The sequence below is a fragment of the Alosa alosa genome, chromosome 1 (assembly GCF_017589495.1).
Source record: "Alosa alosa isolate M-15738 ecotype Scorff River chromosome 1, AALO_Geno_1.1, whole genome shotgun sequence".
In the NCBI taxonomy this organism is placed as follows: domain Eukaryota; kingdom Metazoa; phylum Chordata; class Actinopteri; order Clupeiformes; family Clupeidae; genus Alosa; species Alosa alosa.
The window spans coordinates 49,746,973-49,774,154 of record NC_063189.1 but is presented as its reverse complement, the minus strand read 5'-3'; the positions used below and the strand labels follow the sequence as shown (position 1 = coordinate 49,774,154).

The 27,182-nt window shown below is 38.3% G+C and overlaps 2 protein-coding genes across 4 annotated transcripts in view; one reads left to right on the top strand and one right to left on the bottom strand.

Annotated features, from left to right (window-relative positions):
• rpap2 (RNA polymerase II associated protein 2) overlaps positions 1-10,147 on the top strand; it is a 30,526-nt gene extending 20,379 nt beyond the window's left edge. For 2 of the 3 annotated variants that reach the window (XM_048237074.1, XM_048237030.1), the window contains exons 4-12: positions 867-965; positions 1,352-1,417; positions 1,518-1,606; positions 1,693-1,728; positions 1,990-2,887; positions 5,187-5,281; positions 7,257-7,337; positions 8,698-8,766; positions 9,738-10,147. In XM_048237074.1, the coding sequence (XP_048093031.1) occupies positions 867-965; positions 1,352-1,417; positions 1,518-1,606; positions 1,693-1,728; positions 1,990-2,887; positions 5,187-5,281; positions 7,257-7,337; positions 8,698-8,766; positions 9,738-9,891 (1,587 nt within the window). In that variant the 3' untranslated portion in view covers positions 9,892-10,147. The remainder of the gene's footprint in view (positions 1-866; positions 966-1,351; positions 1,418-1,517; positions 1,607-1,692; positions 1,729-1,989; positions 2,888-5,186; positions 5,282-7,256; positions 7,338-8,697; positions 8,767-9,737) is intronic. The other variant, XR_007192745.1, reaches the window with a different exon arrangement.
• Positions 10,148-16,469: 6,322 nt separating this feature from the next.
• LOC125300554 (cytochrome P450 7A1) lies at positions 16,470-19,976 on the bottom strand. The gene is made up of 6 exons (XM_048252572.1): positions 19,856-19,976; positions 19,175-19,415; positions 18,235-18,842; positions 17,781-17,911; positions 17,309-17,487; positions 16,470-17,200 (listed from the first exon to the last, which is right to left on the bottom strand). The coding sequence occupies exons 1-6, from the start codon at positions 19,933-19,935 to the stop codon at positions 16,898-16,900; spliced, it is 1,542 nt and encodes a 513-aa protein (XP_048108529.1). The 5' UTR covers positions 19,936-19,976; the 3' UTR covers positions 16,470-16,897.
• Positions 19,977-27,182: the final 7,206 nt, after the last annotated feature.

The window sequence follows — 27,182 nt, the reverse complement described above, 5'->3', positions numbered from 1 at the left end:
TTTACAAACTCTTCCCTCAACACATAACAAACCATATATCAGGATAAACAGCAGACCTTACCGAACTCAAAGGTGTAAAATATTCCCCTGTACAGTTAGCCATTCCAGAGTAATTCAGTTTTGAATTTGCAGCAAATTTCAACATGCATGTCTCCAACTTTGGGCTTTAAATTTCATTATTATTATTCACATTATACTCCTTAACCTTGAAGTTGGGCCTTCTCGCCTCCCTCGAAAGACACCTGTTGGCCTATCAGCATCCACCAAGGTTACGGATATTGGTGGGACCCCTTGTCATATCATGCATAAAAATTACATGCAAAACTGTCTGATTCTGGTTTTTTCCAGTTACCATTACCTCATCCTCTCGCTCTTGACCGTCTAGGCCCAGTGTCACTGTGCACTCATTCACCCCACTCTTTGACACCTGGCCTGGTCTGCTTAAGATGTGTACAGGCCTTGAAGTCTCATAATAATTGCAGTAATATCAAAGTTTATAAATACATACATGCATCTTTTAAGTCATAGAAATCCACCACAATATCTGCAATATTAAAATCAGATGATTCTGATCATATTCTATGTAATATGTTATGTTTCATGTTTTTGTCATGTTTCATAGTGATGCAGGTCTACTGCTGTGAATAGGCTAAATACAACTTTGACTATTTTTATGTAGTATACTGTATAGTTAAGTTTGGCCTTAGTGCCCTGACGTGTGGCCTTTGTGCCCCCTGCCAAATATGCCCACATGAAGGCCAAGTGGCCTAGCCCCTAAAGTTATGAAAATCCAAGCTTGTGCACAACACACATAATACTTAATACATACTTTATGTAAAACCATAAATGTTATATCCATTTTACAGGCTCACTTGATCACTGCTGATAATTACAAGGATATCGTGGAGGAAAGAACCATTGCCAAGCTCTGTGGTTACCCCATTTGTCTGAACAAACTTGATAGTGTGAGTAACTGCACTGTCACCAAATGCCTTTTTGTAAAGTGATGTGTCATTGTCATTAGACACAGACATTTTGCCAAAAATTAGGCATCTCAGGGTATATCGGTCACTCCATTTGCATTGAAGCTGCATTACCACATAGAATGTGCATTTACTTCTGCTACCCAAACGCTGTGTCATCCAATGTTCCTTACTTAACTGGATAAAAACATGTCACAAATTTGTTCACAACAAAATATGGTCACTGGGATATCATATGTGCCTAGAAAACACTCTGAAAGTGGGTGGTTATTCCAGTTTCTTTGTTTAACTTTCAGTTCCTCTATTGGAAATAAATATGTGACATTTCTTTCCATCCTAATATACAATTTTTTTCTGTCTTTCAATAGGTACCCAACCAAAAATATAAAATTTCCACCAAGACAAATAAAATTTACGACATCACTGAGCGAAAGGTATTTGTTAAGTACTGGGTTGCTTTGAGCACCACCAAAAAGTAGCTTTTCTGTGAATATATTGTCCATTTCACTAAGATGTCATTTCAATTCATTCCAGTGCTTTTGCTGCAACTTCTGTTATAAAGCCTCAAAATGGTTTGAAGTTCAAATATTGAAGACACCCCTTTGGCTTAGGGAAGATGAGAGGTACTATATGAGACACAGGTTTGTCATTTAAATACTTGACACATTTTGCAGAGAATTTGTTTTCAAGTTCTGTTTTATGCCTGTAGACCTCCTGATGTGAAACTAATGAAGAAACAAGACGGGTATGTATAAATAAAGGAAGGCCTATGGAATATAATTGGATTTAATAGAATTATGGGGCATGAATTGAAATGAAGATAGATGCAGTGATTCCCCTACTATGCATTCAGCAGCAGCGCGTCACCTTTTCCAACATTCCTCATGTAAAGATTTTGTGGCGGTGCGCCGCTGCTGAATGCATATAGGGGAAACACTGGTGCTTTTTTTTTTTAATTTCATAGGATGAGGTGATAAAATACTTTGTTTTCTTTACTCCTATTAAGAGGTAGCTCAGGGCTTGAAGTAATGCTGGTGGACAGGCCGGTGAAAGAAGCTGATATTGAGAATCCTGTTCTCCCAGAAGCCCACCAGTCTGCAATCTATATCAACAGCAGTGATGATGGGAATCAGGAGAGTTTAATTTCCAAAGCCTTATCAAAGTGTCACCTAAGGGTACATTGGGGAGAGCTTCCCCAAGACTCAGGAGACATTCAAGGAGCTCAAGCTGAAAAAGAAAAAACGCTTTCTTGTATCTGTCACCATCCAAATGAATCTGAAACAGCAGCCATGCAGGATTTTTCTATGCAGATGCTATCTTTTGCAAACTGTTGTCAAGAGATTGCAGGGGAATGCCCAAATGCAGACTGTGAGGTTGAGGAGAGGTTTTTGAGTCAGTCTTCAGTAAGAACTGATCACAAACAATTTGCCACACCATTTCTTGACAAGACTTCAAGTCTTATACAAATAACAGATGAGACTGGCCCAGCTGTAAGCCAAATCCGTATGACCGAAGCAGGTGTGACTGAATTGCGAGGAGTAAGCAAACCTGAAACCACATTGGTAAAGCTCAATTTGATGGAGCGCCTAAAGCACACCCTTTTGGAATGGAAGACAGACGGAACCATGACGTTTTTGTATGGGTCCAATTACACCATGGGGGACTGTTACACATGGAAACATGAAGAGGAAGAGGACTTAGATGAAGATGACATACAGGAGACTTCAGAAGGGAGCTTGTGTTCTACTAGGGGGACAGAGAGACCTACAACCCCAGCTCCAGACTACATTACTCTTTGCAGAGCAACTCCTGCAGTGGATGTCGAAATCAAAGAATTAACCACAGAATGTTGTCTTCCGAAAGATTCACACAAAGGCACTGACAACCAAGATGTTACCTGTGAGGTCAGTCATATTTTTGGACTAAACAAATTGTTACATTTTTCTATTGTAGAACAGCCAAAAAAGTGATATGATGTTTTGGTATACAGTTAGGCTCATATGTTTTTGAACCCATGCTAAAGTTGACTAAAAAGAGGAATATATAAAAACATTGTTTTTTCATGCACTGGTCAATTTCAAGATTTTGGGCTAGTTTGCTACCTTAGCATATTCTGTCACACTACTACAACGAAAAAAAGTCCAATTTACAAATTTAAGTATTTATTTCATTACATTGTGTTTACTCACGCCTGTATATTTCTCCTAAATTCACCAAATCTTGAATTTCAATAAAGTATCTATCTATCTATCTATCTATCTATCTATCTATCTATCTAAAAGTTAGCATTCTAACCTTGCAAGCACTACCGTGACTGTGATCCAAAACATATCATGTGTAGTACCGTTGGGACGCTCTATTTTTCCTGTATCACGCTATGTGATCCATATATGGACATTTCCTTTGTATCAGCAACCAATCGCGAAAGTTCAAAGGCGAACCTAGGCTGAGAACGGAATCTTATTGACTGTGTTTCAAGGCTGTTTTCTCAAAGTGAGTTTCCTCTCCCTCTCTGAGCACAAAATCTCCACTTCAGAAGCATTTAGCATAGACACCAAACTTTCTAGTCTTATGCTTAACTATATTTAGAATATTTTTACAGAGGAGTTTGGTGATATATATTATGAAAGTGCCTAAAAACATGGCAAAGATGTTTTAAGGCTATTGACAGCATATGATAAATAAATAAATAAATAAATATATATATATATATATATATATATATAAAGGGTGTCACAATTTCGATTTTATATCGAAATTACATCTCAATCTCGAACTTCGAACTTAAAAGTAGAATCGACGATGCAGCCACACCCCCAATGTCACGTCCAGCATGTATGCCAAGACGCACAAACGCACACGCACGTGCTGAACTGCAGCGTCAACACTCCTCTAATTTTAGGTTGCAGCCAGTTAAAATATACACATCAACCTACCGAAATCAAACCCCCCCTTGCTACTTTGAAATCACCGGTGTGGAAGTATTCATTCATTCATGTCAATTAAAACTAACTTAGCCTACTCAACTTAGCAAGTGAAAAGATGATCTAGTTACAGTCCAAAGTTACTTTAAGGCTTAAAATGCACATTGATAAGTACAGTAGCTGCTACATATTCCATGAACACTAACCTTGGGTCTCTTTGGAGTGTGCTAAAACGATCAAATTATCATTCTGTGTTTTCATTTCACTATGTTCACGTCTCTGTTTTAGATGTTAGTTCTGTTTACATTACAACCTCGCGGTTGGAACGGTTTCAAAATGAAAAGCCGTTTCAAAATAAAAGCCCCCTGAAACAGAAAAGGAAAAGGCCAAAAAGAGTAAATAATATATAAGGAATGCATTAATAGTAATATTTAAAAAAAGATCGAAAATCGAATCAAATCGTGACTTTTAAATCGAAAATTACTTCGAGGATTTGGAGAATCGTGACACCCCTAATAAATATATATATATATATATATGTGTGTATATATATATATATATATATATATATATATGTATATATGTGTGTGTGTGTGTGTATATTTAATATGCAGACAGCCAAATCTACTTTACTGTCCATATATGAAAGATTCTCTCAATGCTCTTTACTGCAGTAATGGTTATGAACACAAGTTTATGCAACGCTTTGGCACTGGTGGTGTCATGTAAGGACCCTGTTATTGTTGCAAAGCACTTATCATGACATTTTGAGTTAGGAGGCACAAAGGCAGAGTTTAGTACATGCCCCTATAACATAGCTTGTAGGCATTTTGGTCGCTTTAGCCGCTACCCGGCTAACTCGTGTCAGATAACACCAATTTTTGTCACGTTTTTTCTGACCGACAGCATTCCATGAACATGATCAACTGTGCTCCGTCAGTTGATCAAGTCCTTTTAGGCAAGTCCCTCCACTCAGCGGTCATATTGCAACACATGTTGGGCACTTATCGGGCATCTATTTCGGGCAGAACTGCACGTGCGCAAGGCTTCAAGATACCAACCTCACTCCAGCTGAGAGATTACAACACATGATTGGCACGATGTATTCACATGTCAACTTTTGGCGGCGGAAGAGGCGGAAAATGTGTAGACGACTCTCATGTCTGACGACTCTCTCCTTTAAAAACTTAAAATTGCCTTGAATGTAAACATCTACTACACTGGTTCTAATTTCTTGGTTTTTCTTTTTCTGACCCGCCACAATACTTAAATGTTCTAGGCCAAAAGCTCGAAGGACCCTATTCTCCCATTGGTGGACTGCCATTCACAACATGTTATCCAGAAACGCATAGTAGTGGAGAGGCTCAATAGAAGGTTGGTGAGAATAAATTGGTGCATTACATTTTTATGAAGTTTCACTTGTGTCTGTTGCTACACATCTCATTGTAGACACACATTTTGATATTTTTTCCAGCCAAAAAGTTGCACTCAAAAGAATCAGCATTTAGATATTAGGGTATATTTTAAGCAGCCCTGTTCTATAGTTAACCATTATGTAATAACAGGCCCCTTTTTTCCATCCTGGCGCATGTTGGAAAACTCGTTTTAATAAAAGTTTATTTTCGTATTTTGCACGTCTAATAAACAGTGCGCCAGGAGGTAGGTGGCAATGAACAACCTAGGGAGTGGTCTGGCGCGTTGTCTAAAAATCGCTATCGTACACTACCTAAAATGCATTACGCCACTGACCAAGAGAATTTTCTATTTTCCTAGGCTGATTTGACATGGAACTATCTACTCTCATTCAGGCGTAATATCCAGTCACTAACCAATTCGTCTGCTGCAGCTCGACCTTGTTGCTGGAAGTTAGCTTACGGGGACTATTTTCAGGTGCTGCATGATATCATTGTGCTACTGCTCCCATGGTGTTCCTTGATTATTATGCTAGAATGAGAGTATAGTGTTACAACCATCCGGCTCGTTCTATCCCAATAAAAGTGAAATTAAGCACACATGCACGAGCACTACACTCCACCCTCTCTCCTGCCTATCACACTCATTTTAATATGGCAACTAGAAGGCCACTCGAGAGTGCAGACCTTTCTGATGAAAAATAATTTCTGGATCCATCCGTATTCAGACCTGCACCAAAATGTACTTATTGAAATAAGCAAATTAAAAGTAAAGTATATTTCCAGCAAATGCAAGGTGAAAGTGCCAGGCATGGTGCCAGGATTTCAGTTTTGGATGGAGCAAATCAATTTTGGCTGGGCCTATAATTATAATTAGCCTTCATAAGTTTTGTAGCCCGCTGCTTGCCTTACTCAAACAACATTGATATCATACTATCAATGGTTCATAGTGAATTTGGTTGATTCTATTAAATCATTTTTCTATGATGTTTTCAATGCTTATCTGCGACCGCTCTCTCTCCACGTCACCATAGACGCACAAGCAGTGCGTTTTTTCATTGATGTGAGCTTTATGTTTAAGTTCAAGCTCAATATCAGTAATGTTAAATAAAAGCTAAACCTATTGTCTTTGTTCTCCTTAGTCATGCTTCTCTCCCCATCAGAAGAGGTCAAATGCGTTGTGTTTCACTAATAGACAACAGGCTAAACAATTTTAGAACCGTGGCTCATTAGTGTGCACAAAATCCCAAATACCTCACTTCCTGTTGGCCAAGTCTAATGCATTGAAAGTATATGCCAACCAAGGGATCAGGCATAGATACATCTATGAAAAAACAAAAAAATACCCGCACACTGTTCTTTAAGCTCCCAGAGTGTTTTAATAAGCTACAACGTTTCAACCAGAGGTCTTCGTCAGGTATACCCAGCACCTGTTCAAATTTTTGTAGATGTGCATGCACCTCACTCATAGAGTGATAGATAAATATATGCCTTCAATCTATGCCTTCAATATCTGATTGCTCCATTTCCCAGAATGATGTTATTGCCATAGCTATTAGTTAGCTATTGTTCAACACCCTTGGCTATAATAATACTTTCCTCAATCCACTTAACAGTATTTTTATTTATTAAGATGGTATGGTATGAGGAACTGATGAATGAATACACCTGCTGTTCCACTAGCGGTACAGGATTTAGACTGTTAATTTTGACACAGGCATTGTAGTCATGTAGTTTACTGCCAACAAATGGATAGATTAGGATAAGGATGATTTATTGTCATTCCAGAACATCTGGTACATGAAAGGAGGTGAAATGAGATACTCAAGATAACGTTCAAGATTAAGATTGTATTTATTTTGTTCTTGAAGGGGATTGATTTGTACATTCTGGCGAATCTCTCCAACTAATCTGTTTATTTTGTTTTGGAAACAAAGCCTGAAGAAAATTGTGGGTCCTTTGCATCTTACCATGAGGGATATCTCCAGTGACCTAAACAATCTAGTTAGGACTTTAAGGTGAGTGATTTCTACCATCATTACGCAACTTGCACCACCTCCTGAAGTACTATCAAGGGAACTGAAACCCATGGGTGTTAGCATCTCTTATGTTTATGGTTTCTAAAGGTGCTCTAAGCGATGTCATACGGTTTTTAGGCTAAAACATTTTTTGTCACTTACAGCAAACATCACCTCACCATCCACTAGCTGCCTGTGTCCTGAATACACTGTAAAAAAAATGTGATCTCTGTGGACAACCCAGGCTCCAAAAACAGCCACAAAACAACTTGGGCAAACCTTGCCCATAAAAACATAACAAACTGTTCCAGCAAATCACCGTCGAGATGCGTGTTTTGGAGAGTTTCAATTGCACGTGAGGGAGGGGGAGGAAGTGGCGAGCTAGCTTTCTGTTTTGTTTAAACGTCAACAGAAGTGACGTTACCCAGCATCGCTTAGAGCGCCTTTAAGGTTTTTGTCCGAAGCGACTTACAGTATATCAACACTACATTAGTTACTATTTCTGCTCAGATTTCAGAATTTCAGTCCAGGTGAAAGACCGTCACCTTCAGCTCAAGCTCTCCAAATTTGAGTTTCTGGTATTCCCAGCTAATCCAGTTATTTCCCCACAAATTATCATTCAGTTTGGCTCATCTTCACTGACCCCTGCTAAAATGGCACACACAAAGTCATGTTGGTTTATCCTTTACAATATTTGAAACATCAGACCTTATCTAACCCCATATGCCACACAATTTGTGCAGGCCATAGTTCTGTCTATTGCAATTCATTGTCAGCTGGCCTACCTGCTTGCATAGTGAGACAATGATTCAGAATACTGCGATACATCTGGTCTTAAATCAGCCAGAGAAGTCATATGTAACTCTGCTGTTAGTTACTCTTCATTGGCTTCAGTTAATTGAGTTAATTTAATGGTATTTATATTTTGAACTTGTAAGAAGGGTGTCACTTGCACTCAAGCCTTTTTGGTGCTCACAGTCCAGGACCAAGGGTCAGAGAAACTGGCTGGGTTACTTCCAAGAGAATAAACCCAGGGATGACCGGAGCACTCAGAGAACTTTTAAAGTTGTTTAATTATGGTGCACAATCGACTGACGTTTCGACGCACTGCATCTTCCTCAGAGTCGATTAAGTCAATGATTTATATTTTGAACTTGTGAAAAGGTGTTGAAAATACAAGACTCTAATTATGAGTATGACATTTTGGCACTATTTGACGGCCTTTCTAAAGAGCAAATCAGCACATCGCTTACTGACAAGCTATGCAGATAATTAGCATAGTGCCCATGACCCGTCGACCCGTTATTCTTCATATTATCTTATTTGTTTAACTATTTTATATATATCAATCTTTACTCAGGCTTACCAATACAAGCATCATCCACAGAGGCCCAGAATGGACAGTGATTGCTGTAATATTCCTTCATGTGTAAGTGCAATTTTCTTGAACTAAAAATTCACATTGTTCTTTGTTTATGTATGACTACATCTAAAAGGGACAAGGACCGGTCATTCTAACTTTCCATACAGGATATGCACTATGGAGTTCTATGTTCTGGGGCAAAATTTCATGAAGTTGTTTGGGAGGTCAGAACATCCACCTCTCAACTTGAATAGTTCCTTGTCTGTACCCAATTCAACCAAATTTGACAGTTGGTTCTTCCAGAAGCCACTGACCTACACTGTCCGCTATTATGAAAATATTTATTGCTGACTGTTTAGAATGAGTTGATGGTCTCTTTTCATTGTACTTCATATTACTAAAATCTTGGAAGAACTTGGCAGAAAGACCAAAAAGTAAATTTTATACCGAGAATTAACAAATCAGCTGTAATCATTGAAATGAGACCCCGTAAAACTACCCCCATGTTCCTGTGGTGGAATCATCCTAATCCAAGTGTGGATACGTTTTGCCCTATACCGGTATATGTTAATGCAATCAGCAGTATGTGATATGAAGCCCATAAAAAATATTACATTCAGCGAACATCTCACAATCTGCTCATCCCATTAGTGTAATGTAACAAAAAAAAAAGTCTCTGTAGGCAGCCCAAACTCCGAAAACTGGAAAAGTTTTGTCCAAACTTTGGGCAAAAGTGACTGCTAAGAAATTTAAATATAAAAAATAAACAAAGAGTTTTCCAATCGATTGATCATTTGCCAAAATAAATGTTCAACTAATCAATTTTGTAGTCAACATTTTTGTGAAAAGGTTTTTTTGGAATTGTAGGTCATTTCAGTCATCGAACCCTTTGCAGCTTTAGAATGGGTAAACAAAATGTATACATAGCTCAGAATACAATGTTTATGTTGTATTTTATCCCATCCAGTTGGTTTTGGATTGACAAGAGGACCAAGTGCCTAACAAATCTTTATTAATCTGTTTGTCTCTTGGGTTAGTTTAACCGAAGTCTCTCCACTACTGAGGGAGAGTTTGACCTGTCCATCAGCAAAGGAGTTCATATTGTTTCTCATGAAAGAAGTACAACTGACTGACCAGGACCTACACAGCCTCATTAGATTATTCAACCCCCAAGATGAATTACATCAGTAATGCCATAACCAGAAGTACCACTATTCACCAGGATTTACCATCAGATTTCCCAATAAGAACTTTGGAAACACGTATAGACAATATGTTGAAAGAGAATTCAAATGATTAAAAAGTTAGAACACAGAACACAGATTTAATCACATAGCGTTGAAAGTCTGATCAACCCATTTGATAATCATTGTGTAAATGCATTTTCACTTGTCATGTTTGAGAATATTCTGTATTTTTTTTTTAAATAAAAAATGTGTCTTCTTGACTGGAATTGGGAAATGTGATTTTAATTGCAGTGTGTAGCTATGTCACATGAAACACACTGTAGTTTGGAGGTTAATAGTGGTCTGTAATATTTTTAGTGCACTGTTGTTGTTATTGACAAATCGCACTCAGTCAGTGATGAATGTGAACATACTGGGGTAAATGCTCTGTCGCTAGCTTAGACACTTTTTAGAGTTCAGCACCGTTTTAAAGAAATGTTAAATAAAGAAGTCACGTGACTCCCCATTGCTCTCTCAGTTCAGCTGGTTCTTCAAAGTTGTTCGTACGAGCCAGTAGAGGGCACTTTATGTCCGTGTTAGCCTAGTCCCATTATGTTATTTTCTAGGCCTTGTTCTGCTGTTCCTCCTTTGTAAGGTGGGTGTGTCTTGTAGGCTGTTTTCCTACTGTCATAAAGACATGCAATAGCCAATTTCCCCACTGAATATTAAGCTATCATGCTGCTTGATTGTACATGTGAATCTTAAAAAATTTGAATAGTGTAGACAAGTTCTTGTTTCCCCCCTAATTTATAAAAAAAAAGTAAATTCATATATTCTAGATTCATTACATATAGAGTGAACTATGTCAAGCCATTTTTTTTTTTTTTAGTGTCAATTATTATGGCTTACAGCTCATGAAAATCAAAAATCAGTTTCTTAAAATGTTAGAAAAACATGTTATAATACAGAAATGCCTTTAAAGGGGAGCTTGGCAACTATTTCAATGTAATAAACCCGTTTAGAAATCATTTGGATGGTAATTTTGGAAAACCAACCTTGCAACATTGAGACAACCGTCCCGGAAAGAGAAGTGAGAAACAAGAAACTCGTTTTAAATCGTGTTTCTTACCTTGTAACATCCACATAGTTCTGCCAAACTTTATGCTAACCGTTCGCTAGCTTATAAACAAATCCATGTGCTTTATCGGTACCTTTTCCCACAGTTTGAAATAGCATAATGCACAATTTCTCGAGCAGAGGGGGAAATCCTGCCAAGTTTCCCTTTAATAACAGTTTGACTTTTTGAATATCTTTTTTTAAGACTTAAGACATCTCATGAAAACAAGCAAATTTGGCTGGCAGTGTGTTAAGAATTTTTTTCTTGATAAGACGCCTTGAAATAAGTCAAACTCTTATTAGGCCTAAATTAAAGACCCACTGCAACACAAATCAAGTTTTTAACCCTTTTGACATGTTCATTTGGTGTTTTGTATGTGTTACAAAGAAGGCTTTTTACAAGATTCACAGTACCACTAACAGTCAAAAACTCTTCCACCTTCAAAACTACGCAATCCTCCATCTCCTCCACAAGCTACCAACATCACAGCTGACATATTGACTTCTTTCTTCACTGACAAGGTAGTAGCCATCAGCAGTCAGTTTTCTGACCCAAGTACTCACAATATACCTCTCCAGGCTAAGGGTGCATCATTACCCTCATTCACCCTTCTCACTGAGAGTGAGGTGTCTAAACTTCTAACATGTAGACCCTACTGCATACCCACTAGACCCTTTTCCTACCAACCTACTCCAAGACATAGCTCCCACCATCACGTAAATGTAAAAATATAAATCAGGTTTATAGGCCAAGTATACTTGCCTACAAGGAATTTAGTCTTTGCATTTATCCCTTCCGTGAATTAGTGAACACACAGAGCACACAGTGAACACACAGTGAGGTGAAGCACACACTAACCCAGAGCAGTGAGCTGCCTTGCTCAAGGACACTTCAGCCGTTCCACTGGTTGGGGATCGAACCAGCAACCCTTTGTTTCCAAGCCTGAAGCCCTAACCAGTAGACCACGACTGCCCCTCCTATCACACCAGCAATCACACATGTAAATAACACTTCTCTGGCTTCTGGTACATTTACAACTGCTTTCAACTTGGCCCAGGTAACGCCGCTGCTTAAAAAAACTTCTCTTCACTAAGGAATTGAATTTGACCTAGCGTTTAAGACTGGTCGACACAACAGACGCTCATCAGAAGACAGCAGTGGGCGGTTGGGGATGTACATCTTGATCATTGAATTAAGATAGCAGGGAGCAGATACAGTCAGTCTTATAGGCCAAAGTGAGAGATTTGAATTTAATTCTGGCCACTATAGAGAGCCAGTGCAGAGTAACTAGGAGAGGAGTTACATGTGTCCTCTTTGGTTAATTGGAGACCAGGCTTGCTGCAGCATTCTGAATCAGTTGTAGCGATCTTACTACACAAGTTAATATGCATGCAAGCAACTGTATCAACTAATTTGCATACAAGGATAGATTTATGAATTGTGAATTTGAGAATTCCATCTTTCTTGTCTTTCTTTCTTGTTAAAGAACTTATTTCAATGAATCCATGATGGTCTTTTGATAGGGTTATGGTGCACATTCAAGCATTTACCTTGTCATTATTCTGACAACCATATGCAACTTCACAACACTTGTTTTTGTTCAGTTCCATTATTTTTCTCTAAGAATCTTTTTCATATGACAAAGTTCTGCGTAAAATCTTTTTCAGCATATCTGAAGTCAGTATTCTGTGTTGGCCAATTTATCTGTGGAGGTGATTCTTCATTCTCCCTGATCCACTCTCACAGTTTGAGGCGGATGATTCCTGGCATTGTCATCCTGAGACATCCTGAAAAATATTCCAGACTGGAAATGTTATCCATGACATTTCATGCTATCCATGACTATCCATCAGGCTGGGTAGGGAGGGGATTGATGAGTTCACTCTCTATTCTGTTGTTCTTTGGTTCACATGTATGTCAACGAATGTGACATCATCCAGAATATGCTGATGGTAACTTTCATTTAAAGTTCATTAGAAAAAAAATGAACCAAGTTTCTATGTTAAGCGGTTCAAGTCAAATTAGGCCCTGGAAGAATAATAAATAGATGTACCGCAAAGTGGTACAAAATATGACCACCGCTCAGTCCTGCACATTCTCTCCACAAAAATAAATCACGCTTTTCAATTTGTCTCCATCTCCTACTCCATCCCCTACTCTTGCAACTTGTGTGTATGTAAATGAGTGAGTGCATGTGTGCGTTTGCTTTTGTGTATATGTGTGCTTCTCTGTGTGTGTGTTTTCACTGTGTGTGTGCGTGTTTGTGCGTGCGTGTACGTGTTTGTGTTTATGTGTGTGTATGTGTGCGTGCATATGTGTGTGTGTGTGTGTATGCATGTGAGCCTGTGCGTGCGTGCATGTGCGTGCGTGCATACGTATGCTTACTTGTCTACTCTGTGTGTATGTGTGTGCGTGTGTCTTTATGTGTACGTGTTTGTGTGTGTTTATGTCTGTGTGCATGCGTGCGTGAGTGTGTGTGTGTGTGTGTGCTTGTGTGTGTGTGTGCCTGCATATGTGTGCATGTATTTATGTGTGTGTTTGCGTGTGTTCATGAATGCGTGTGTGTGTGTGTGGTTATGTGTGTGTGTTTGTGTGTGCGTGCGTGCAAGTGTGCATACCTGTGTGTGTGTGTGCGTTGGTCTATGCTTGTGTGTGTGTGTGTGTGTGTCTGTGTGTGCATGCGTAGTGTACAGTCACTAAATTTACACACATTTCATTAATTTATTGTATGGTCCCCCATGAAAAAAAAACTGACTAAACCTATATCGCCTATAACCTGCTGCACGGCGGTCATAATAACTAAAAAAGCATTTCCTGAAGGAAATACCAGTGCATGCAAAGTCAGTGGTCCCAATGTCCATACCCTGAAAGTGATATGGACATATTCATTGGCATGATTTTGTCTTTTAAGGTATTTTTTAAAAGCAGTAGTTTTGAGTGATAGACGTATGGTTTTGAAAATGTAAAAAATGTTTAAGGAATGATAACAAAACTATACAATTATGACTTGGCTCTGCAATGGGAATACAACAGCTAACTTTGTGTGGAAAGAATGTTGTGCAAACAGAAGGCACAATTCATGTCATGTTCTTTATTTACTTTATCACTACTATAAACTCCGCTGCGCGTCAGGGTCTGGTTCGCCCTGTCGGGACTTATTTTCCCAATAATGACCGGCGTTCTATACATTATCCCTTACTTAAAGCACAGTTGCGTGTTCAGTACTCCATGCCTATTTTGCCTACATTACCTTGCCTCAGGTAAAGCAGATGTTTTTAAATCATATAATGTTGTAATCATTTAACAATATAATGTAGTCAATAATAGAGATATGTAGGGCAGGTTCTTTATGTTAATATCATTAAAGGTTTTTGGTGCGTTGGTAGATAATTCAAAATCAACTTGCCACTCTGTTCAGAAGTACAAAAGCAGTCACACCTTTCTTGGAAAAAAGGACTCATGTTTGGCCAGCTGACACCAGTACATGGAGCTCAAAGTTTGGTCATAGAACATACTACCATGCCCGAGAACAACCTTTCTCTACCCAATGACCTGCAATAGTCATTGTATGCTACGCCCCTTTTCCCCTCCATAGGCCTGCAAGGTAAAGTCCATTCCTTTTTTTAACTTTTATAGTTACTCTCCATTATAACGTTGACACCATTGCCTATACTGATTGAAATTGGAACCCTGTTGGTTTAAACCCTGTCCATAACAGCACGTCTGAATACCATCAGTAGTAAAATAAAACTCCAGCTAGAGCAAGCAACAAAATGTTAATATTGTTTTTGCTGTCTCACCCATTTGTATATGACCTGTAGTGACACAAATTATAGCATTATGACCTGTGACTACTAGAGTGCACTTAATCGAACTGAAGTGACCTGTGTTGGCCATCACACACAATTTCAGTATCACTTTAAGATAACACTGTGTCAGCTGGCAGGAAATGGCAATCTAAGAAGGCAATCTAAGAACAATATTGACACAGGCAATTACAATTTGCTATTATCCAGATGATTTAAGTTGTTATAGAATGTGTGTTGATGGTGAACAGGATTGATGTGCTGTATTTACATTTTCCAAAAGGTTTTCTTGGAGGAGAATTTGGTCTATTAGACATTTGCTCTAGCCACTTGAAAATGCTGTGGGCAGCCTGCTTGTGTGCATCAGTGGTCACTTGAATTGTTGTGTATCTGGACTTAGTTTAGTTTAGTTTAGTTTATTAGTTTAGTTGACAGGGACCATGTACAGAACTAGTTCTATACCAGAGTTAGCTAGTTAGCTAATTTGCATCTGTGGTCCCTGGACTTAGATAGATAGATAGATAGATAGATAGATAGATAGATAGATAGATAGATAGATAGATAGATAGATAGATACTTTATTGATCCCCAGGGGAAATTCAAGGTCTCAGTAGCATACAGACAACACACACACATTCACTAACAGCAGAAAAAGTAATTAAAAGTATATAATATAAAAAGCACAACTAAGCAATAAGGACAGTAGAACATAAAGAATATACTAAATATACTAAAATACAAATTATTATAAATAACACTTAACACACACAGTATCCACATAGTGGGTGATTAATCAATCAATCAATCAAGAGGCACTTGCAATGACTGAGGCAGGGACTGGTAAGGTAAGGTAAGGTGCTCTGTGTGAGTGAGTGTCATGGTGATGGTGCAAATGAGTAAGTCCAACAGTGCAACAGTGCAAGAATAAAGTCTATATATATCTATATATATATAACTATATTAAGAAAAGGTTTAAGTGTGGCCACAGTTCGGCTGTGGCATGGAGGGAGGGGTTATGCATATGTGCTAATATAGCACGCAGTGAGGCAGAAAGACAGTGGTAAAAAGTGGCTAGTGGACAGACAGTATCCAACTTGTGCTCTTACTAAGTTTTCTTATCCACCCTAATGTATTGTCAGTAGAGTTACATGAGGGAGATGTCATAAACCGGTGAGGTTATACATCAGCATTTGTTTACAATGTTTACAAATGTGATTTTAACTTGTGACCACAGCCTAAGAACACTTACATTGTCACTGTTGTGTTTTCACTGTTGAAAAATTTCACTGCTGTGACATTTCATTTTTTTGTCTTTGAAGACTTTTTTTCTGGACTGTCTCTTGAGGTGTATTTACTGCTATGCAGAATGCATTGCATTTTTTGTTGCATATTTTAAGGAGCACAATATTTAGAATATTATGCTGTGCCATTATAAAACAAATGGTAAAATGCAGGGTAAGAGGACATTATGTTTTGATGCAGAAATCCCCCTTATGCAATCATAACTAAATAAATGTACATAACGCATGCTTGCCATAAGATGTGTAAAAAGACAAAGAGTATTTCACCCTATAAAAGCAAAAATATTTGATGAATGGCAGGAAGTGATGCTGGGAAGACCAGTATGACCGGAGGCTGTGCAGCCAACCAATGTGGTAAATAAATGTTGAACAAAATGGATACAAAACAAAACATCATTTTAATGATGGGGACAAGTTTACATGTTATTTCATCAGAATATTTAAGACTTATGTATTGGTCAGAATATTTAAGACTTATTTACATCTGTGATTGCAATAAGAAATAATTCACAATTCACAGTGATTGTACAGTACAGATTCTGTCATTTCCTTGGCAGACATTCTGTAATGAAAGCTTAGTATCATTCAGTGTTCTAGGAGTCTACCAGGAAAGTATATGCAGTAAATATTACTGATAACAACACAAGATAATCAAAAACATGCCTGCTGTCACAAACAGCACCATTTACTGTATACAGATTACACACAATTCTTATTTCTAAACAAAAATCTATTCTTATGCATATCAGTCAGTGGTAAAAAAAATAATCTCAATATACATTAAAGACAATAATTTAAAACATGCTCTCAAAACTGAGACTTCAATCGATACCTGAAGTCAACATCATATGTTGGCTGGAGGATTCCTAAACCAGCTCGTGACTGGTCAAGTGGGGGGACTTTAACACTAGAGTCCAGCAGCTCCATTTCAAAATATGCAAGCAAAAGCGAGAGGAACTGCTTGATTTCATGCATAGCAAAGAACCGTCCTGGGCATTTAGTTACCCCAGACCCGAAAGGCATATAATAGTAGCGGAGCTTGCGTCCATCTCTGTAAAAGTTTGTTTTCTCCTGTCCATTTTCATCCAAGTACCGGTCATATTTGTAGGTCTATTAAGGAAAAAAGGAATTTAGAGAGTTGTGTTAGAATAATGATATATTCTTATTACTTTTGATATAGCCTAGTAAGGATAAGGCAATGAGATTAATTTCACCAACCAAAGGATCCTCGTAGATCTCAGGATCAAAATGAAGCATCTGTGGATAGAGTGCTATCACATCATCTTTGCGTATATGGTAGGACTCTTTGTTGTCCAGGTGGAGCAGGAAGTCCTCCTTGGCAACCCGAACGTTGAGAGAAGCACTTGACAGACGCATGGCTTCCTTGATGATACTGTCTGTTAAGCAGAGAACAAATAATTATAACATCTGCATATATCCATATATTGTTGCAACTTGAAACTTACAACATTGGTGCACTCTTAAAACAAATGTGTTGTCCCTGGACACAGAGATGTGTTTAAAAAAACAATGCAAGTTGTGTTGGTTTCCACGCAAGTTGTGTTATTTTCAACACATTTTGTGTAACAAAGTTGCGTTGTCCCTATCTGGACACAGAGATATGTTAAAACAACGCAAGCTGTCTTGTGTTCAACACATCGGTTTTAAGAGTGTGTGAAGATTATTTTACCTAAGACAGGCATATTGTCCAGTTGCTCTCTGGTCAGAACGAGCTGAGGGTTCATTGGATCTGCTTTCTGGTGGGAACTTTCTAGGATACTCTTCACCTCTGCAGTAGCGGCTCTCATAGCCTCAGGGCTCCTGTAGACAAGGACATGTACGAAGGAAACAAGATTACTGACCACATTTGTGTTTGTCAACTCTATAAATATGTGGTGCAGTTATAGAGAATTGTGAAAGCAGCAAAAACTTGCTCTGTACTATGTAGTATTAGAATAACTTCCTATGACATTCCCCCTTAACGCAATACTTTATCTGTGCATGATTGTGTAGCCCTTATCACTCATAATGCAATCAACACCAGCTACTATTAGCAGCTTTCACTGAATGAGTTGATAGCATTTATCTTGCGCCTACTGTATGGTTCCCTGATTATCTGCAATACATTAGGGTTGTGCTTGTACCTGATCATGTACAAGAGGGCCCAGAAGGTGGCAGGTAGGGTGTTGGCCTGAGACGCCCAAAGCAGAGCCACATGGGTGCGGGCCTTGCTGATGTCGTTGAATGTGGATAGGGTGTCGTTGAGGAGCATGCGAAGAGAAATCAAATCGGACATATTTTCTCTCTTGCTCAGATTTTCACGAAGCATGGTCTTGGCTAAGTTCTCACGGGCACTGTGTGCACTCTTAAATACATGGATGGGCAGACCAGCAACCAGCGCTGGGAAGATCTTGTCAAACTCTTTAAAGTTCTCCAAGGCGTTGAGCACAAGGGCTTTCTGGGCATCCTGGTGAGCCTGGATCTTGTCACCATTTCCCAGCTCCTTTCCAAACAATGTGAGGTAACCTGACTCAAACATAACCTTGTAACAGAAGGCAAAGATACCGTCAACCTCCCAGTTGGAGGTGGTGACCTTGAGTGTGTCAGACTGTAGCATGACTGTTTGTAGATTCTCCATCATAGTCTCAATGAGTGAAGGCAGAGCTTCCCCCTGTAGAGTTTTCAGGAAGGTCTGGTGCAGGTTTTCTGTTGTGTAGCCATGGCTTGGGTCCATGCTCTCATGGCCAAAAGCCTAGAATAAATACAATCAAAATCAGACTCAAAAGACCAACACTGAATAGATAGATAGATAGATAGATAGATAGATAGATAGATAGATAGATAGATAGATACTTTATTGATCCCCAAGGGGAAATTCAAGGTCTCAGTAGCATACAGACATCACACACAACATGCACTAACAGCAGAAAAAGTAATAAAAGTATACATATAAAAAGTATATAAAAGTATAAAAAGTATATAAAAGTATGTAATATAAAAAACTGAAGGGAAGGAACCAAAACTCATGTCAAGTTAGTTTGATGTACCATATTTTTAGTGTCTTCAACTTATTGTCTGACATACCTTGACGGATGCATTAAAGTGGAATTTCTTCCAATCAAGGTGTCTGCCCTGGCGGATGACTGAATGATAGGAGAAAGGATCACACAGGAAGTGAACATAGTCCCCAGCAATCTTACAAGTGAAGATATGGCCATATTTCTTCTGCCGACTGCGAAGGAATTCTAGGGGGTTGGCACCAAACTGGAGGGCACATCCAAGATATGGGATCCAGCCATTCTCCACTGCTGGCTCTCCAGGTTGCCTAAAAACATTCATCAGACAATTACAGATTAGACAGAGAGAAATGACCAAGTTCCATCATGTACATAGTGTAGGCAGACTAACTAGGGGTACTGGTTTCTTCACATTTCCAATAGGTGTGGGAAACACTAGGTCGACATTTTAAATGTTGATGTGAAGAACAAACCGGAACATATTGTCCTGACAGGTATTCAGTTTTTTTTACATATTTGTAGATTCATTTTATAATTTTAAAACTGTCCAGCTGAAAGAGCTTAACACCATTAGATAGTGAAAAGAGACGTAAACCCTGTGATCAGCTGTATTGTTATAACAGCTTTGGTTACAAGTCCCATAGCAAGCATAACATATGAGCGACTACATGATAAATACATGAGGAGGAAAATGCTAAAAAATCTATTCATATTAAATTAATATTATTTTCAGTTAATCAATGTTTACCTCCTGCGGATCCCTAAAACCAGCCACAAGCAGCAGCAGAGTCCCACCACAACAGCCCATATGAATGCAATGCTCATCATTGTTGCAATATGAAAACAGGTGGTATACACTGAAAACCTTATCCTGGAGGATGCACTGAAACGTTCTTCTCTGTCTCAGGTTTTATAGTATGTTCACATCACAACTTATGACGTAGTCGCATATTGTTGCCAGAAGCCTCTTTGAAATCACAGTGTGTGCAGAGGTTTCTCTCTCTCTCTCTGTGTGTGTGTGTGTGTGTGTGTGTGTGTGTGTGTGTGTGTGTGTGTGTGTGTGTGTGTGTGCACGTGTGTGTGTGTCTGAGTCTACATGGCCTTGAACTGAGTCCATGGACACCTCTACCTGTGGGCTAGCAGACTGTACTTTGATTACGACTGTTGGTTGGGAAACCAACCATTTCAAGGTCTTTGATTTATGTGATTTGAGGAGGGTGGAGATGCACATGATAACATGTGTTTTCACCTGACCTTGTATTTATTCAATAAATGTCTGACACCTGTATTCATACCACAGTTACACTTGTAAAATATATGAGATGAAACTAAATCTGTCAGCAGACACATGTTTGGAGAAAATCATGATATATAAAATATGATAGATCATGTTCTATGGTTTTAATACATCAAACATATGACTGTTGTGCTCTATAAACATGCACTGCCACAACAACTCCCCCTGTTAGCCCCCACCCCTCCCCCTCCAAAATGTCACACACACACACACACATCCAAATTAAGTTAAATTAACATATTTTCCATACACCAAAGAAACCAGTGGTTGCTTTTTACTTTTAAATATCTATATTTGCATCAATAGGTAATTTGCATATCAAATCCATAGGGCTGATTCTGTCAAAACTGCCATTGACACACCTTTGACTTTATACTGTAGTAACCTAGATTTGTTGCCTCTAACAAGGGGCACTGCTGGTTAAGAAGGCTACTGATGGTTATGAATTGCAGTTGGTCACATGGTTCATTGATTTTGTACTCCTGCAATGTTTTGTGTGTTGTAAAGAACAGGTACCATACAAAGAAAACATAGGATGTTATGATGATTAGATTTGACTTTACATGAAGAACAATCAAAGTATTGTATGTTATTTTATTTAATTAGAGGCAGCAAAACACACATTTCTTAATTTGCCTCTTCTTTCTGATTTCCCCTCACACTGAGTGACAGTAGAATTTAACAATTAAACAATCTAAGTCTTACTACCTGTACTTAATCACTTGCACCTGTAGAGAATACTTTATCTGAGCCAGTTGTCAGTCACAGTGCCTATGACGCTGCCAACATTGATGAGCCAACTAAAATGATAAGGGAAGACCTTGAAGGTCATCTGCTGTAGTTTTAATTATTAACACTTGTGGAACTAGTGGGGCGTCCACTTGGCCTTGAAACCATAGATAAACTACACTGGATGTCATGCTTTGTGATCAATCCTGAAACAAAATCTGTTCAAGGGAATGTTTACCAGCTCTATAAACATACTTTGACTCAAATTCAGGAGGCTGTAATTGAACAGATTCCTGGATAGCAAAGCCAATCATATAACATAAGGTAATGAATAATACAGGAAAAACTATTTTGATATAAAACCGCAAGCAGTAATTATCAGGGTCCAAGCAAAATTGCACAGGCAAGGAGGCTGCTCTTTGGTCTTCTTGGTGTTAAGAGCCAGGTTGTTGTCAGTGCACCATGATGTTAGGTGCTGAACCTCCTCCCTCTAGGCCGTCTCATTGTTGTTGCTGATGAGACCAATCACCGTAGTGTCATCTGCAAACTTCATAATGGTGTTAGAGCCATGTCCAGGTGTGCAGTTGTAGGTGAAGTGTTGGTACGCCGGTGTTCAGGGTGATGGTTGAGGAGGTGTGTTTATCTACCGTAAATCCTCCAATTATGGCCGGGGTCTTTTATTTACTTAGGCTGCGCAAAGCACAGGCCTTTATTTGGGGCAGGCTTGTATTCGAGGCAGGCCTTTATTTCTCACATACGTTTTATTGTGAAACATGCCGTTTGGAGCGGAATACCGGTAGGTTATCAAAAGCAGAAGATTTTTGGTTTGGGATTTAATTTACTTTGACTGATTTATTATATTGCTAAATGTTGGGACTGATGGGCACTAAAATCTGGGGGGTATTTGATATTAAGTTGTACAGTATAGTTAAAAGAGTGTCGGGATTTCCACCTGCTGTTCATTGCTAGACAAGGCAGCCACTTTCACTCATTCATTGAACGTGCGCTGTGCCGTAATGGAAAACTTATTCCGTAGCCAAGTAGCCAAAATTGAGTTATTTTTTTAATTATGTAGGCTGGAACAATTGTGTTTAAATGTAGTGCTTCAGCCTCCGGCAAGCTGAGGGGGTGGCTGCAAGCGACTGAGCTTGAGAGCGATGTGTTGGAGACCCCTGGTGTAGGACAGCGACTTTTCATTAGCAACAGTCTTAAATCAACCAACAATATATAAAATATTAAGAAGAGCTTTTATTTAATTGAGTTAAATCGAAACAATGTCTTCTAGTGTTCATGGAGTGTTAGCCCTACTGGTAGGCAATAATTACCCCGGCTTGTATTAGGGGGCTGGCCTTTATTTGTCCAAATCAACCACGGCCCTGGCTATTAGCCGAGGTCTGGCTATAAATATAATCCCGGTCATGATTTGAGGATTTACGGTAACCTAACAGGTTAGATAAAATAGATCTAATCTAACCTAACCTAACCTAACCTAATTAAATGTTAACATGTGGCAGCTGTAGCACCCCCTATGGTTGAAATTGATGATAACTTTAAAAGAGAGTGATGAATCAAAAAAGCCAATCTGTTAGGCTTGGTCTGTAGATGATGTGTACCGAATTCCGTTGGAATTGGATCAACGGTCTAGGAGGAGAATAGTTTTGCTTTTGAGGTTTTTGAAAATGTGGGAAAATTTGCCATGGTCAAGTGGGCATGGCTGACTTCATTAAATGCAGGAGCTCTGAAGGAACAACGGGAATTTTTTTTTCCCAAAGATTCCATATGGTTCTGGAGGTATTAGTAAAAATGTAAATGTGCTTATTATAGTGCTCCCTGGGGACAGACTTGGGTAATTTCATTTTTTTGAGATCATGCGTTGATTTGGGACGAATGAAAATTTGGTGTCTGTACCTATTGCAGTTATGGTTGCAGATATGGTTTTGCTGCGGAAAATGTTATACTGCGGTTATATTATGAAAGGGTTAATAATCAGAACAAAAACAATAGGAGTCCCGCAGCCTCCTGCTTGGACCCCTGAGAGAGAAAAAAACAGCAGGGAGAAAACGCTATACAGAAATTTCCACTTTGAAATTCTGACTGACATGTCAACTTTGTCAAAATCATAAGAAATGTGTATCAAAATCTGGCAGTCTTTCTCAGTATTCTTGCTAGGGTATCTTTTACATACAGGATGTGTATTACTCCTGAAAATACATGCTGAATGTGTTTAAGATTATATAAAATATGCATGCACATTATTTTTACCCTAAATCTAGCTAATCCTAAACTTACTGATCATACATCACCTTTGGTCAGAACACCATAATGGATGCATAAATCCTCACATTACAAACAACCTTGACCTACTGAAATCAGATTAGTATTTTATCAAGAGTCCGTGTATGTGATTGCTGACACCGCTGTCTGGTGATAACCACTTCCACCATGTTCGTGTTCAACAGTCACTTTGATTAGGAGCATTCCAGGGAGCTATTATGAAACAAGCAATAACTATTTAGGGGGTGAACTCAGGTAATATGGGACAATCTTACTAATACAAATCTTATCAATGCAAATCAAACCAGCTAATAGGCTAACTGAAAAACAAACCATGCCAATCTCTAGGTATGGTGAAGGGTATGTGATGATGTGGGGCTATTTTAATTCCAAAGGCCAAGGGAACTTTATCAGGATGCATAGTATCCTTGATCCATGAAATAAGTGGCCTTTAAAAATAAACAATCTGCCTGCTTCTATGGGAATTTAACATAGGGGTCAAGTACCTATTGGCCCTGTAATTTAAGGAAGAACATTTATTTATTTATTTATTTATTTATTTATTTATTTACGATACATTCTTCATTCACTAGAAAATTGGTGTACTTAAAGGTTGGATTTTTACTCAATTTCTAGTCAACTTTAGCATGGGTTCAAATACTTATTCTCCCCACTGTAGACAGATGTGTGCCTCTCCTAATAATATCCAATGAATTAATTTAGGCACAGGTGGACTCCAATCAAGTTCTAGATGCATCTCCGATAGAAGTAGTATACACCAGAGCTCAATTGCAAGCACCATAACAATGTAAATGTAAATGGGATAAAATGTTTTATAAATTTACAAAACACTCCAAACACCTGCTTGTGGAGTATTGGAGTATTGTGTGTAGATGAGAAAAAATGAATTGAATCCATTTTAAGAAATCTGAAACATAACAAAATGTGGGAAACTTGAAAGGGTCTAAAAACTTTTCAGGTGCACTGTACAGTATATAGGCTTACTAACATGCTTAAAGTTGTTTGCCAGCTCCAGTAAAGAGATCACAGAATATAGACACGAGTGACTTCATCTTAAATCAACAATTCAGTTCAGCTCTTTGCAGAGCTCAGAACCTAATACAAAGTATGGTGTGCACAAGATAGTCTCTCTCACTAGGTGAACGAACAAAAAATCTCAATAAACAATAGAAAACATAATTTGTTGGTAGTACAGGGTGCTCAAAACTGAATGCAGATACAAAAAAAATTATACAATCACATAAACATCCAAAATATGTTCAAAACAATTATATTGTTATACTACAAAATATGTTAAGTGGGTTTGTTATACTTCATTATTTATGGGGATATGGACAACATTTGTAATAAAGCAGTGTGCAATTTTATTTTTCATTAATTCAACCTTTATTTATAAAGTTCATAGAGTTCATATAGTGTCATTATGGTAAAGTGGCATGTCCGCTATGTGCAATATTCAGAACTATTATGAAGATGCATGTATTGATGTACACACATACATGTGTGTGTGTGTGTGTGTGTGTTGTGTGTGTGTGTGTGTGTGTGTGTGCATGTGTGCGTGCCTGTGTGTGTGCCTGTGTGCGTGCGTGTTAAATGGCTTTTTAACAAGATCGTGACCTTTAATTGAATTATGTGTGCTGTATGCTGTATGTGTGCTGTATGCCTGCATCCACTGCATTCTCTGTCCAAAACAAATTTTTCCAATAGGAGACAATAAATCATCATGATTACCATCATCAGTTATCATCCATCAACATCCATCATCATCATCATCTATCATCAATCATCATTAACATCATCACCACCTATCAACAGTGTTGGGCAAGTTACTGGAATTGAATTACTTTACCAATTACTGTATATCAAAAGTAATTAGTTACTAGAGAAAGTAACGTTTGAGTTACTTTTATGTCTGGTTTTAAAATGTCAATGTGAACAATACTGAACAGTCACACACACAGTAAACATACTGTAATTTGTAAACCTATTTATTGTAGTCTCAACCCTTCAAATCAAGCCATGAGTTCTCAAACTTTTACTTTTGAAGAACCAGCTCAGTTAGGTGTCCCAGAGAGAAGTTGTAGCCTATGTTCTGTTGCAGACAAATGAACCCGTGGATGTCAATTCCCATGTAAACTCAAGTAGTGATATTGTAGGTTATTTGTGGAGGGTTCTTTATTTGGAAAGTGAAATTTGCATATTTCTCTCAAGTTAAACTTGTGTGTGTGTGTGTCTGTGCCAAGGCTATAGGCATATTGGTGTTGTGTTGTGGCTATGTTGCAAGATTGTAAAATTAATATAACGAGGCTTTTGCGTAATATAAGCAAAGAAGAGCTGAAAGATTAACGACAATGCGCCTACTGCACCACTTGCAGTTTATGATATGGAAACAAAAGGGAAAGGCTTTCAAGAGGAGGAGACTGCCATTAACTGTAAAGAATGCATCTGCAATGGAAACACAAAACACAATCGCGGGAAACACTGCTAAGGTCGGGCGATGTTAGATTAAAAGCAGCAAATGTGAATCTGCCATCTTGTCTGCTTAGCTCGTTTTTTGCAGAGTAACAGAGTAACACGAGTAACAAACTCATTTTAATTTCAGTAATTGTAACGGTGTTACTTGTTTAAAAAAATTAGGGCTGTCAATTGATTAAAAAATATAATCTAATTAATTACATACTCTGTGATTAATTAATCTAAATTAATCACATGCATCCATTTTTGCTATGAACATATCTTAAAAACAAGTTTGGCAGATGAGTGAATTAATGAACAGCCAAACCAACATTATAGACTTTAAAGTTTAACGTGTCTCTGTTTTATTATAATTTCCCCTTTGGGTCAGGCATCAGCATAGTGCCTGATTTTTAGCATAATAAATGCAAATGACTGAAGTTACCACTCACTGTCAATGACATGTGCAGAGTAGGCTATCCTAACACCAAGGTAATGTGTGGAATACCCCCTATGATTTATCCTTTTTTTGGCCATTCAAACGTGTAGATTTTTATTCACATACCGTAAAACTCTAAATAATAGCCCAGGCTTTTATTTTCCCAAATCGCCAAATTGCACCGGCTTCCCTTTACACAAAACTTTTCCTCTGCAAAGATGGAAAATATTATCAAATTAATTATTTCAAACTCACTGAATGTCTGCCCATATGACTAGGCTATCGGATGACAATTACAGATGTTGTTCATTGAGTGAGATAAGATCCAAACAGCGGGAATACAGATGAAACACGTTTTGATCAAACGTAATTTACAAAGAGATCGTATCACACTGAAAGCTCATATTTTGTCACTAGCAACCTACTGTAATATTTGTGAAGCCTTTTGTTTTGTTGCCAGCATAAAAACAAGATTACCATCGGCCTATCCGCAAATTTGAAACAAAAGGGATGAATTGAACGATGTCGAAGTCGGACATATAGGTTCATATTGATATAGTTCATATTGAAAAATTAGATGTCATCTAATCATAACGTTGGCGTGCACAGTAGATTGATGCTTCTGTCAACAGTATTGGTCTGAGCGTTCTTTTTAAAACGTAGGTCTAGGCTAAATGTTATATTCAAAGCAGTGCTTTCTCGTCTGCCTCCTTCTGTCACGATAGCCAGACTGCACTGGGTCAAATGTCACTATGAAATGCGATTAATCAGCGTTAAATTTTTTAACACGTTATTATTTCTTTTGACAAATGCCCTAAAAAAAATACTTCATTACATGCTCGTTACCACTAAAAGTAGTGG